The 13,040-nt window shown below is 36.1% G+C and overlaps 1 protein-coding gene across 1 annotated transcript in view; it reads left to right on the top strand.

Moving 5' to 3' along the window:
* Positions 1-13,040, top strand: part of PIK3CA (phosphatidylinositol-4,5-bisphosphate 3-kinase catalytic subunit alpha) — a 48,031-nt gene that overhangs the window by 17,503 nt on the left and 17,488 nt on the right. The window contains exons 2-9 of the mRNA XM_064516637.1: positions 67-481; positions 1,220-1,429; positions 1,960-2,210; positions 3,830-4,075; positions 4,942-5,027; positions 7,819-7,924; positions 9,325-9,477; positions 9,586-9,720. Of these exons, the coding sequence (XP_064372707.1) occupies positions 130-481; positions 1,220-1,429; positions 1,960-2,210; positions 3,830-4,075; positions 4,942-5,027; positions 7,819-7,924; positions 9,325-9,477; positions 9,586-9,720 (1,539 nt within the window). The 5' untranslated portion in view covers positions 67-129. The remainder of the gene's footprint in view (positions 1-66; positions 482-1,219; positions 1,430-1,959; positions 2,211-3,829; positions 4,076-4,941; positions 5,028-7,818; positions 7,925-9,324; positions 9,478-9,585; positions 9,721-13,040) is intronic.

Raw genomic sequence — 13,040 nt, forward strand, 5'->3', positions numbered from 1 at the left:
TATCTAAAATTCCTTGTGATGTTTGTAGTTTAAATTTTAATGTTTAAATTTCTTGTTCTCACTTAGGTTTGTTCATACGAATCACTACTTGAAAATTTTCCATTATAAAGTTATCAAAAGTCTAAAAAAATGCCTCCACGGCCATCATCTGGTGAACTATGGGGCATCCACTTGATGCCACCACGGATCCTTGTGGAGTGTCTTCTACCAAATGGAATGATAGTGACTCTAGAATGCCTCCGTGAGGCCACATTACTAACTATTAAACATGAACTCTTTAAAGAAGCAAGAAAATACCCTCTCTATCAGCTCCTTCAAGATGAATCGTCTTACATTTTTGTAAGTGTTACCCAAGAAGCAGAAAGAGAAGAATTTTTTGATGAGACACGGAGACTTTGTGACCTGCGGCTCTTTCAACCTTTTCTAAAAGTCATTGAACCAGTAGGTAACAGAGAAGAAAAGATTCTTAATAGAGAAATAGGTGAGATAATCTGTATTTAAACATAGCTAATCTATTTAACTGGTTTCTCCTCTTCAGAATACAAACCAAAGAATTGAATTGAGTTGTATTTGTCAGTTTTTGCATCTGTATTTATCAGAGCTTGCATTCTGTAACCATCAGTTGTTGCATCAAATGTTCAAAGATGATGATCATCCTAAAGCCTGCATTTGTAAACTGTGAATTAATTTTTTTGCTATTCTAGTTTTCGTTCACTTATCACACTTTTAGATAGCATTGTTTGTCAAAAAAAATGAAGAATTGGCATACAGTTGTAAGCAAAGATGAGTGTGGTTCTAATAACTATCAGTAATCAGGCCTCTCTTGGAGCAAATTGGACACCACGGCTTTTCTGGCCCACTTAAGAAACTTTATGTACCATCTTCAAAGGGAACTTTTACTGGTCCTTTCCCTCCAGGAGGGATGTTAGCGGTGAGAATAGTGATATGAGGCTCCCAGGATTTTCAGTGAGTGTACACCCATTTTCTAACCCTTTTTTGGGAATGCTGAATGCACTTAGCTTCAGAACTGTGGTGGTCTTTGAATGAAATAAAGCAATACAAATATACAAGTGGAAGCCAATGGTTAATTCAGAAATATTTTATTTCATTTGTATGCTTGCATTTTGCTTAAAGCATTTCTGTTATCGATGGAAGAAATCTTTAGCTTTAATTTAATTATCAATTACAATTATTTCCTGTTGCTTCTTTGATATTGTAGGTTTTGCTATCGGCATGCCTGTCTGTGAATTTGACATGGTTAAGGATCCGGAAGTACAAGATTTCAGAAGAAATATTCTTAATGTTTGTAAAGAAGCAGTGGATCTTCGAGATGCCAATGCACCACATAGTAGAGCATTATATGTCTGTCCTCCAAATGTAGAGTCTTCGCCTGAACTACCCAAACACATATACAATAAGCTAGATAAAGGTAACATATTTGCTGTAGAAACATAATGCTTTTTCAGTGGTTGATATGAAAGAGTATAGCCGGTGACTTAGGTAAATCACTCTTATGTAGTGTATTTAGTATACTGTATCAACATTATGCACCTGGAATTATTCTTTCCTAAGATAGTTTGATAGTTTATAGGTTCAAAAGAAAACCAGCAAAATTTATAATTACATCTTTTTGGTATTCTAGTAACTTCTTTAAATATTAAAATGTAACTTGGTAAATCAGAATTTTTTTTATGGGCAGAAGCAACTTGTTAGCCTTTTGTTTTTCTTTGCATAAAAAAATACTTTCTCTGCTGGAAGATATAAAAGGTCATATTTACACTTGAATCAAAAATAAGCAGAATGCACATAGTTCCTTCCAGAATTTATTAGCACTCTGCCAGTTTGGGCTGTTCTAGCTAATTTTGGGCTACTTCTTTCAGTAGTATTGCAAGCAATTCTCTGTCTTTGAAACTGTGTGCCGAAAATGGTATACTTAAAACATTTTCACGTTTTTTCTAGGGCAAATTATAGTGGTAATATGGGTAATAGTCTCACCAAACAATGATAAGCAGAAATACACCTTAAAAATCAATCATGACTGTGTGCCTGAGCAAGTTATCGCTGAAGCAATTAGGAAGAAAACACGGAGTATGTTGCTGTCATCTGAACAACTGAAACTCTGTGTCTTGGAGTACCAGGGCAAGTATATTTTAAAAGTGTGCGGCTGTGATGAGTACTTGCTAGAAAAATACCCGCTGAGCCAGTATAAGGTGAGTAACATAATGGATTTCTACTGAAGCACACTAAAATAATTGAAATTTGTGAGAGAGGAAGGTGATTAATTTTCATTGGCTTGCTGTTTCATTAAACTGATCTAAAAGGTAGAAACTAAGCGTATTTGTCTTTAAACTAGTTGGGTAATCCCTGTGCATGTCTGTTGTTTTATGTACTTAGAAGTCTCATAAATTAGCCCAGTGTAATTTTTCTCCTTGGAATGCAGCAGAAGTTTATCTCTAACATTAGACGTAAAACAGTGGCACAGGCTTTCAGAAACATCCTGGACTTCTAACAGCAAGAGATGAGTTATGCTTGAATGGGACTGATGTAATGCAAAAGGAACTTTGATCAGATGTTAAATTATAAAGCAACCGTTGTTACTATAAATCTTCTCTTTTCCCCCTGTAGGGGTGGGGAAAAAATGACAAATTGTTTTCCTGGTGCTCACCTCAGTAAACTTTTTGACCTTACTTCAGCAGTACTAAACTTCCAGTGCTGCTGAAGTCTTAAATCTTTATAGTGGCTGTCTTTCCTTCAGTGCCTTGGTTTTGTCAGTGCTGTGACTTTGACCCAGAACTGCTGACAGAAGAGCATCAGCAGCTCTTCTGCAGTAGGCAGCAATGTTACCCTGTAGATTTCCTGGCAGAGGGTTGTTGCTTCCTCTTGGAAGAATGTATTGTTGTAATAAACAGCTTCCATGCCTTGATGTAAAATGGTTGACAGTCTACTCTCCAAAGCAATGAGAAAGAGGAGGGGGATGGGGTACCCTGAATAATGGGGAAAGAAACTCTAAACTGTGGAAGCTGGGGTACAAGTGCAGACATGCGTGATTAGCTTTGCAGAGTCATCTTGTGATCAGGCATAAGACCTGTTTGATCTAGCGTGGTTTCTTCAGAAGCATCCAGTATATCTGTACGATGTTGCAGAAGAGCTTATTAATTACAGTGCGGAGCTGGACCAGTCTTAACACATTGTATTTTGTAGTACTGTTGGCAGACTAAAAGCTCTCAGGACTCAGTCCTGAATGTCCACCATACAGGCTTAAGGGGGTGGCTTGAGTCCATCAAGATCAGTGCTGAGCTGAAGCTAGTAAGTGCAACTGAACCAAAAACAAGTGTCACTGTCCCTACCTGTCACTAGGAGTATCATAGACACCTGTGCTAGATCTGTATGGTAGACTAGTTCAGCAGCATAGTATGTGCAGATAGCTAAACTGCTCCCAGAAACAGCTGTAATTGGGAAGCAGTCTGTTTTGTTTGAGCTGCACTGTGCCTGAGCGAAGAAGCCCTACCAGAAACCTGACTTGTCATTCTGCATTGATTCCTTTTCTGTGGCCCAGCTAATTCATGGTGCAGATAAACAGATAATAATCAACTCTGTTCTCTGTCTCAAGCTCAGTTTTCCACTGTTGTAGACGTTATACATATCTCAACATCTGTATAAAGTGCTACTGTATGATCCTATCCAGCAAAATATTTAAACTGTTGGATGTTACAACTGAAATAAGGGCTCTTTAAATATGCTTTTACATATTTTTCTGAGCGCTTCTTGGCACTGTTTACCAAGAGCATACAATTAAAACATACTGAATTTAGGTTTTGTTTTCTTGCAGTACATACGAAGCTGTATAATGCTTGGTCGCATGCCTAATCTGATGCTGATGGCTAAAGAGAGCCTATATACCCAGCTGCCACTGGATACCTTTACAATGCCATCTTATTCCAGGCGCATTTCTACAGCTACACCCTATATGAATGGAGAAGCTACAGCCAAATCTCTCTGGTCTATAAATAGTGCTCTCAGAATAAGAATCCTCTGTGCAACCTATGTAAATGTGAACATCCGAGACATTGACAAGGTGAGGCAAATGCTGTATGGCACCATACATCGTTTTCAGTGCCTCAAACGTCCCCCCTCGAGTTTTCTGTTCCATATTTGTGTATAAAAAGATGTGTTATTTAACATGTTAGAAAATTAAGCCACTTAGTTATTAAAATTTAAGCACTCAATTCTGAAAAACATAACCATGTTTTAGCATCTAAACACTTCCACGTACTAAAAAATGTGTGAGTCTTGGTATTCAGCCAAATACTTGCTGTCCGATGGAGCAAAACTGAGTTTATGTAGTTCACTTCAACTGAGTATGTAATAGAAAAAACAAGTCCCTGTTATCTTGCATGTTCTGTATAAGGATTATGTTTAAAAAAGTATTACAATAATTAGGAACACTTTTGTTCAAGGGATGCTGGATAGCGTGCTTGCTTTTGAAAAGGGAGGGATGGGAGGGATCAAGAAGAAAAGGCAAATAGGGTCTAATCCCATTGAAGTCAAACTGCAACCCTGACTGTAACTTTCTCAGAAGGTGTCTATTTGGTCATTTCTTTCCTTACAGTTTGACACAAGAAGAATTGAGAATAAATTCCCATTGTTTAGAAGTTCATTTTAAGTTGTTTATTTTTAAGAACTAGTTTTGCAATTGTAATGAAGAAAGACCAAAATATCTTTTCTAGAAGGGTAGACTTATATTCTGTGCTTCCCACCTTGTAGAGAATGAGTGGATTTGAGTTTGGGGGAAGAGGGTTGGGTTTTTTGTTGTTTTGGGTGTTTTTACCTGATAGAAATGTAAGGGTAATATGTTTTAGTCAGTAGTATATGTTGATTGGAATGAAAACTGTCTGCAGCAACATTTGTAAGATAGTACTAATACCAGCATGTTATTTTCAGATCTATGTTCGAACAGGTATCTACCATGGAGGGGAGCCTTTGTGTGACAATGTGAATACTCAGAGAGTACCTTGTTCTAATCCCAGGTAAACTAAGAAGAATGACTAGAGATATCCTGACATCCAGGGTATCCTGAACGATAGTACTGAAGAAGTATAGGCTATGTTTAGCATTATTAAGGTAGAGCTCCTTGCTGGGAATTCCTTGCCTGAAGTTTTGTTAAGAACATTTTTACAGGTTGCCACATTTATAAATAGAATTAATTAATTTCAAACAAGTATTTTGTCCTATAATATTATATGTAATAGACTGGTGTCTTTACTGAACAGATCTGTGTCACACGTGTATTCATAGTTGCCTCTGAACCCCCAATATAATTACTATTAAATACTGTGAAATCAGCATAGCTGTGGGGAGACTGAGTTCTTCTTTCGACTGTGGCTCAGTAGCAAGTGTTCCAATTGCAGGTTCATATTCCGCCTTCAGCATAAAGCAATTTAATGTAGTGTAAACTTCAGATTTGTTCCAATGAGTTTGCACAGCATATCCTAAAGCAAAGCTACTGAGTGTGGAGAGATGGGAACTACCTGTTAACATGGATGTGACTGCCAGCACTGGGCTGACTGTATTCAGCAAATTTCACTTACCGTCAGTAAATTTGACCTACCATGAATTTTATCTGGAAAAATAAATCATGTGAACTTAAAAGTGCCTTTAAAGTGTAAAAAGTTTTATATGAGCATATGGAACATATTTAGAACTAATATCTAAAAGGTGTTGACTTTCTGCGCATACCTGACTAACAGGAAGCTGGGAAATTTCAGCATCTGTTAGGATTAGATGCAAAACATTTGTTCAGAAGTAATTCTTGACATGCATTTTCTGTCAGACTTCATGTCTTTGAAAGTTTCAAATAATATTTTTTGCCTTAGATACCTACATTTTCTATGAATGTGATTAGATGTTATAATTAGTGAGCCTAATAATATATGTCATTACTGAAAAATACCTTTCCCTCCTAGTTGCCCCATAGATAGCTAAGCTAGGAGTTAAGTATAGCTGTATTGGAGGGAAAGTGTCCTTGGAAAGGTGGTGAAGAGTATGGCTTCATGTAAGAAAAGTGAATTTAAGTTTGTTATCTGCCAATTTCTTTATCCTTAAAGAAGGGCTTAAGGCAGTTATTAGCTTGTAAAATGCTGCTTTTAGCACTGGTTGTAGTAGTTACAGACACCATGGAAAACTAATGCTGTCCTTGGGAGCTGCTGCCTCTTCCAGCTTAGGAAGTTCCTTTTCAGAAGCACAGTTCTGCAAATTGAGAGATTGTCTACTTTAAGATTTAAAACAATGTACATTCCTGCAGAATCAATCTGTGTTCTCTGATTACTGTGGTAAATGGAACAACATCTGAGTTATTGCAATTCTAGAGTTAACAGGCCTAACTGAGAGCAGCATGAATCCACTTGTTCTGCCTTATTATGGTTCAAGCTGCTTGAATTAATGATAATGGAGAGATTATAAGGTAATGAAAAATGAGGAAACAGTGGCTATATGCAAGGCTCCAGACTGCTTGAGGAGTTACCAAAATAAAAATGCCTATGTTCTTTTACGGACTACCATTTTTCTAGTATGCTAGAATCTCATGGGATATCAAACCCACCATTCTGCAAAAAGAGGATTTGAAGGAGCCCTTACTTTCACAAATGAATTGTAACTAGTATTAAACAGTGTCATTTAGTCACTTAGAGAGGTAACATTTACCATGTTTCAGCCTTCGCTCTGATTTTACTTTAGTTAATAGACATCGCGTACTGCATTGTCGAAGGAGTTCCTCGCGTCTTAATCGTTAATTGCTTCCTGTTGCAGTTACTTCTGTACAGTTTAACAGCAACATAGTTAAGCATTTACTTGGCAAGTGTCTTGTAGTTGCCACTCGTTTCATTTTTCCTTTCTTTATGCAGCTATAGAAATATCATTTTGTATCATTATTATTGAGGAATTTCATAATGTTTTAGTATTGATACTTAACCAGTCCCCAATGTTTCAAGTTTGACTGTAAGTTAGTTTCAGTCTTTTTTATGTCACAGAATTGGCAAGATGTATTGTAGGCAACAAAACTTGAAGATGACAATCCATACATTCAATGATTCTCCTCAAATTTAGAGAAAAGGTTTGGAAAATTTTGTTTGTTTGTTTAGCTCTCTAAACCTCAGTTACGAAAAATTTTCTCTAATCAAGTTCTACGCATATCAAACATGTAATATATTTAGCAAAAACAAGTTGAAAGTCTGTACATTGTTCAGTGCGTGTAAAAATGGTGTTGTAGGACACTAGGAATATTGCCTTTGATTTCTGTATTAAGTTTCCAGCTAGGAGATATCTTTCTTCCTTTCTAATAATTCTAATTTAGTTGGGTTCTGAAAGCTATTCCATGATTCCATGTTTTTTCCCAATTTTTTTTTTTTTTTTTTGAAGTGAAAAATATTTCACAAGCTAAACTTAACATTAGTAAAACACAAGCAAATCCATTGTCTTTAGGTTATACCTGCACTGACAGTTGCAGTCAGAGGGCTTGCAGGAGTGAAAGTGGATTAAGTAAATATACTCGTTACTAAGTTTTTGTTACTAAGAACTGAACCTAGCATGACTGTTCAAACAGTATTGGTGCTAGAAGGCTAATCAGGGAAGTTTTCATTCCCAACCACAGCAAATGTGGCCAAAGGTATGTCAGAGGATCCTTCTTCAGTAAAAAGGCATCCTCTTTAGATAGAGTTCAGGTAGAAATATAACATATGCTTTTCAGTGTAACTGTTCATTGCTTCCTAGTATCTTCAATGCTCTCTTTTAACCTGTTTTTATTCTGCTTTTTCAATGTTACAGATGGAATGAATGGCTATCGTATGACATGTACATTCCTGATCTTCCACGTGCTGCTCGACTCTGCCTTTCAATCTGTTCTGTTAAAGGCAGGAAGGGTGCTAAAGAGGTAGAATACTTCATAGCTTTGTTACAGTAATAAGCAAAACTACTTAAGTCAAGTTTGGGAAGATAGTTGGTAAACACTGTCCTAGAAATGGGTCTTAGTGATGTGTTTGATTTAGATCTGATTAAAGTAGCGGTTTTTTTCTTTTACACTGTTCTAACAACTACTCTTTTGTGGTCAGAAATTAAAAAGCATTGAAAAAACCTTACCTATTTAACACTGCAAGTCATGTCTGTACTATATTGCTAGGCAAAATGATCAAAGTTAAATCTTTTTAAGTGTGAATACTTTTAAACTTAAGTTCCTAAATCTGGGTTTGGGTTCTGGGTTTGGGTTCTGGGTTTGGGTTCTGGGTTTGGGTTCTGGGTTTGGGTTCTGGGTTTGGGTTCTGGGTTTGGGTTCTGGGTTTGGGTTCTGGGTTTGGGTTCTGGGTTTGGGTTCTGGGTTTGGGTTCTGGGTTTGGGTTCTGGGTTTGGGTTCTGGGTTTGGGTTCTGGGTTTGGGTTCTGGGTTTGGGTTCTGGGTTTGGGTTCTGGGTTTGGGTTCTGGGTTTGGGTTCTGGGTTTGGGTTCTGGGTTTGGGTTCTGGGTTTGGGTTCTGGGTTTGGGTTCTGGGTTTGGGTTCTGGGTTTGGGTTCTGGGTTTGGGTTCTGGGTTTGGGTTCTGGGTTTGGGTTCTGGGTTTGGGTTCTGGGTTTGTTTTTGTCTATAACCAGGTTTTGTAGTAATAAACTTACAAATCTTGGGCATGGTGAAAATGCTGGCAAATATTTGTGAGTGTTTTGATATCATTCTGCAAAATGACTGTTATAACATATGGTGGCACAGGGGGTTAATATCAGAGATTGAGTTCCACAGTTTCAGATGCCTTAGAATGGTAAATTCCATTATGTTAAGTGGTATATTTGATATGTGAAGTATCACAAAAAAGTGGACCTAAACAAGTGTTAAGAAAAGGAAGTCAACAGAACTTCTCATACAACCCTACTTCTCTAATTATTTGCTCCGTTTTCCAACTTAAATTGATCAGCTGATGTGGTATTAATAATAGGAAGATGATTTACTGTGCTGTTTTCCTGAATCGAATTGCTGCTTCTTCCCTCCTCATCCTAAGACTGCTTGAAAAAGTAGCAAGAGTTCATTCAGAGCATGCCTGTCACTTTTATTTTTATGGTTAGACCTGCTTGTTTTTTTACTAGCTAGAGTTTAAATGTAGGGAAAACAGCAGCTGTTTAATTTACCAAATCAAAAGAGTCTGATTTATCTCTCTACCAGATAGAACTTTGAACAACCATGAATATATATTTACATTTTTAAAAATCTTTAATCTGTTTCTTATTTGAAATTGTACTGCTGTGCTGTAATTAATGGATGAAACTGAGAAATGATCCTTTAATCTCTTTAAGGAACACTGTCCATTGGCTTGGGGAAATATAAACATGTTTGATTACACAGACACTCTTGTGTCTGGGAAAATGGCTTTGAATCTTTGGGCAGTACCTCATGGGCTAGAGGATTTGTTGAATCCTATTGGTGTTACTGGATCAAATCCAAATAAAGTAAGTACTTGCATGCAGGCTTCTTCCTTAGGAGTACCTATTCAAAGTATGCTATATTCTGAATTGTATCATTCCACAGAAAAAGTAATCTAAATTTCCTTTACATAGGAAACTCCATGTTTAGAGCTGGAATTTGATTGGTTTAGTAATCCTGTAAAGTTCCCAGATATGACGGTGATTGAAGAACATGCCAATTGGACTATATCACGTGAACTAGGGTTTAACTACAGCTATGCAGGGCTGGTAAGGCAAACTCACTTTCCAAGATTAGCTACTAAAATTTGAAAGTATTTGCATTTTTTTAAAGTATATTAGTAATAAAGAAAACTTTCATGTATCCTGATTTATTGTAATAGAAGAAATCAAATTTTTGTCTGCTGTGTAGCATAGTGAGTAATATGTTCTCCTTTCTTTATAGTACCAATAAAATGTATTAATGTTTCACCGATCAACCAAAGCATATTAAACAGAACTATCTTACCATGCAAACTGTTAGGGACTTTTTGGCATAATTAAATCAATTCAGATATACTTGCTTGAACTTTGCAAAACTTGTGATTCTCCTTCAGTGATACTGTTTTTCTTGCTTGCAATCTGATGTTTTCAGGTAGATTTTCTTGTGTAACCTAAGTGTGCTTGTAACCTTTTACTTGCTGGTTTACTTTTTACTGACTAGTTAGGTCCATAAGTACTGTAAAGAACTAAAGACAGATTTCTTTCTATTTTTTCCTTGATACTCTAAGGGAAGTCGATCACAGAGTCAGGTATCTGCTTATGGTATATATTGTGGCTGAGGAGTGCTGCAAGGCTCATAAGTTTTTAAGGACAGCTGGTTTCTTAGACTGCTGTAACTCGGATGAGTTCAAACGTAAACCATTTGAAAACTTAAAGCTAGATCTTTGTCCATTGGAACTGGATAGCAGAGTTGAAGGCATTGAAAAGCAATCTTTTGAATATTAGCATCGAAGAACTGAACACCTCAAAATTATTGAGTTGACCAATTATAAACATGTGCTCTTAAGTAGCACTGTAACTGCAAGTTTGTAAGAGATTTTCTTGTGTTTGAGTGTAATAACAGTTTTTGACCAGATATGTCCTTGTTCTTGAGGTACTGAGCAACTTGTAACAAGTTCTGGGTTTGGTACTCTTGTATCAGAGTATCTGACATTTTAGTTATGTAAATACAGAGGATAGACTTCAAAGGTAGTATAAGAAGAGAGATACTATAGTTTGTTGGTAGTGTAGGGGAAAAAAAAAACACTAGAAGAAGAGTACAACAGTATTATCTGTGGTTTGGAATGGAAAACAAAAGCAAAGTAAGAAAAATATTACTGGGTTAAGTTTGAGGAAGCAGAGGAGAGGTACACATCAGAACATACAGTAAAAAATGGTGCAGTGTATAATTTGTACTGCTTTTTTTGAAGAGCTATAATTTCAAATGCAGATGAAGTTTTCAAATAGGAATGGAACAGTTATGCAGAATGATTAGAGGGACTGTCTGAGTATTGGAAAACTTATTCTGACTGTCTCAGGTTGAGAACTAAAGTTGCGTGGAGTTTTTTGGGTGTTTTGTTTTTTTGGTAAAATAATTCCCTCATTACCTAGACTTACATACACTTGTTTGTTCTATCTCTAACCAAAAATAGAAAATGGTGAGGAGAATAAGCTCTGACTTCAGTAGTAATGATCAACTTACACTTTGAATTAAAAAAAAGTAAATAAAGTCTCAAATTATTGCCATTCCTTTTTTGTGGTAATCTTCACAATACTGTAGAAGGAGGTCATGGTGGTTAAATATGGAGTAAGCCTATTTGCATCTATTACTAAGTTGGCAAGGAAACACAGAAACTGGATACCACTGCTTTGTTCTTTCTCCTTATTCATACTGCTTTTCTTTCAACCCTCTCTGTCTGCCAGACATCCTCTTACAACTCATCCTTTCTTAAATCATTTTTCATTAAATGCTTAATAAGTTTGAGTATCACTGGTGATCTCTTAATATTGTATTTCTCCCTTTATTATCTTCTTTTAATATGTGGTATCTTCAGGTCTGGAGCCAAATTTTCTGTATTCAAGTACTGTGTGAATTTATGGCTGTTTGTAACATTAACTATATTTAGGGAGATAGACAATGTGTTACACAAAATGAGATACTAATACTACTGCGTAGCAACTGCCATATCTGAAAGAGGAAAAAATGCTTGTCCAAAATGGTCAAAATCATTGAGGCAGTCACTGAAATATGATTTCTACATAAATATTTTCATTATGATACAAACAGCATAACTCTATTTTCCATTTCACCTTGAAATACATTACACTGCATTAGAAATCAATTAATATATACTTATAAGAGAGTTTATAGATCCATAAATATTTCAAATATGAAATAATTTACTGTCCCACAATTCATAGAATTTCAGATTTTTCATGTTGAACACAACAGGATAAATGCATAGTGGGCTTCACATAAACTATGATCTTTATGATCCGCTATGCAGGTAGCTTTTATACTTTTTTTTTGACTTTTGCTTACTATTTAGGATGACTCTTTCAGAATTGAGATAAGTATGTACAACTTATTGCTTGTTCAATATTAACTATGTTAGGTGTAGGGTGATAATAAGTCAGTCATTTATCTGTTAACTTCCTTCCATAGTGACTTTGGCATTACTTTCTGCATTGCATCGATTACCATACCATTTAGGAACATATTCTAGAATTTTTCCTATGCCTGCACAGTGAGTAGTACAGAGGAATTTTCCCCTGCTTAAGTCCAGTCCATGTGCTTCAGAATAGTAATCAAAAACCTGTTGGTGCACTAAGGTATCGCACTACTATCAGGGCAAGATATTGACAATCCTTTGAATTGGTAGATTCATAACTTAAATTTGGGAGATGTAAGCTCAAAGGCCAGAATATTCTTGTCCCACATAATAGTGGTGAACCCATTGTGTAAATGTATACTTTATGCAGTTGAAGTAGAATACTTTCAGTCTTAAATATATCATGTGGTGTCATTTGTCTTTACATTTATGTACATTCTTAGAAATAACACCGTTTCACGTTTTAAACGGTGCCTTGATCCCCTACCTGGAAATTTCAGGTTGTTCCTTTCTCCAAAAAAAAATTTTTTTTTTTTTGAACTCCAGACATACTGGAAAAACTCCTTTTATCAAAGACATATGGATATCTCTGTTCCAAAGTATTACTTGAACCAGTTGAAAATTTCCTTCAACAAAACTGCTAGGCAAAGCTCAGTTCATTTTTTGCCTAGTATCTTGTTTAATGTACTAAGCAGAAATTGCCTAGGGAAAGAGTAGAAGCAGCGCTGTGGTATTTCTTGCAGTATGATTTCCCAGTTCCTGAAGTTCTACAGTTTAAGCATTTTGAACTTGGAAAAGAGTTTGACCATTCATTTTCTTATATATCATAAAGTGTCAAAATGTGAGTTCATTTTGAAAACACTGTCCAACCCTAGTAGAATCTTTTGCATAGCTTCAACTTAAGTGTCAAACTTTCCTTTTACTATAACTGTAATAAAAATAATACAGACTCCTTAA

This window comes from Dromaius novaehollandiae, chromosome 9, assembly GCF_036370855.1.
Source record: "Dromaius novaehollandiae isolate bDroNov1 chromosome 9, bDroNov1.hap1, whole genome shotgun sequence".
Classification (NCBI taxonomy): domain Eukaryota; kingdom Metazoa; phylum Chordata; class Aves; order Casuariiformes; family Dromaiidae; genus Dromaius; species Dromaius novaehollandiae.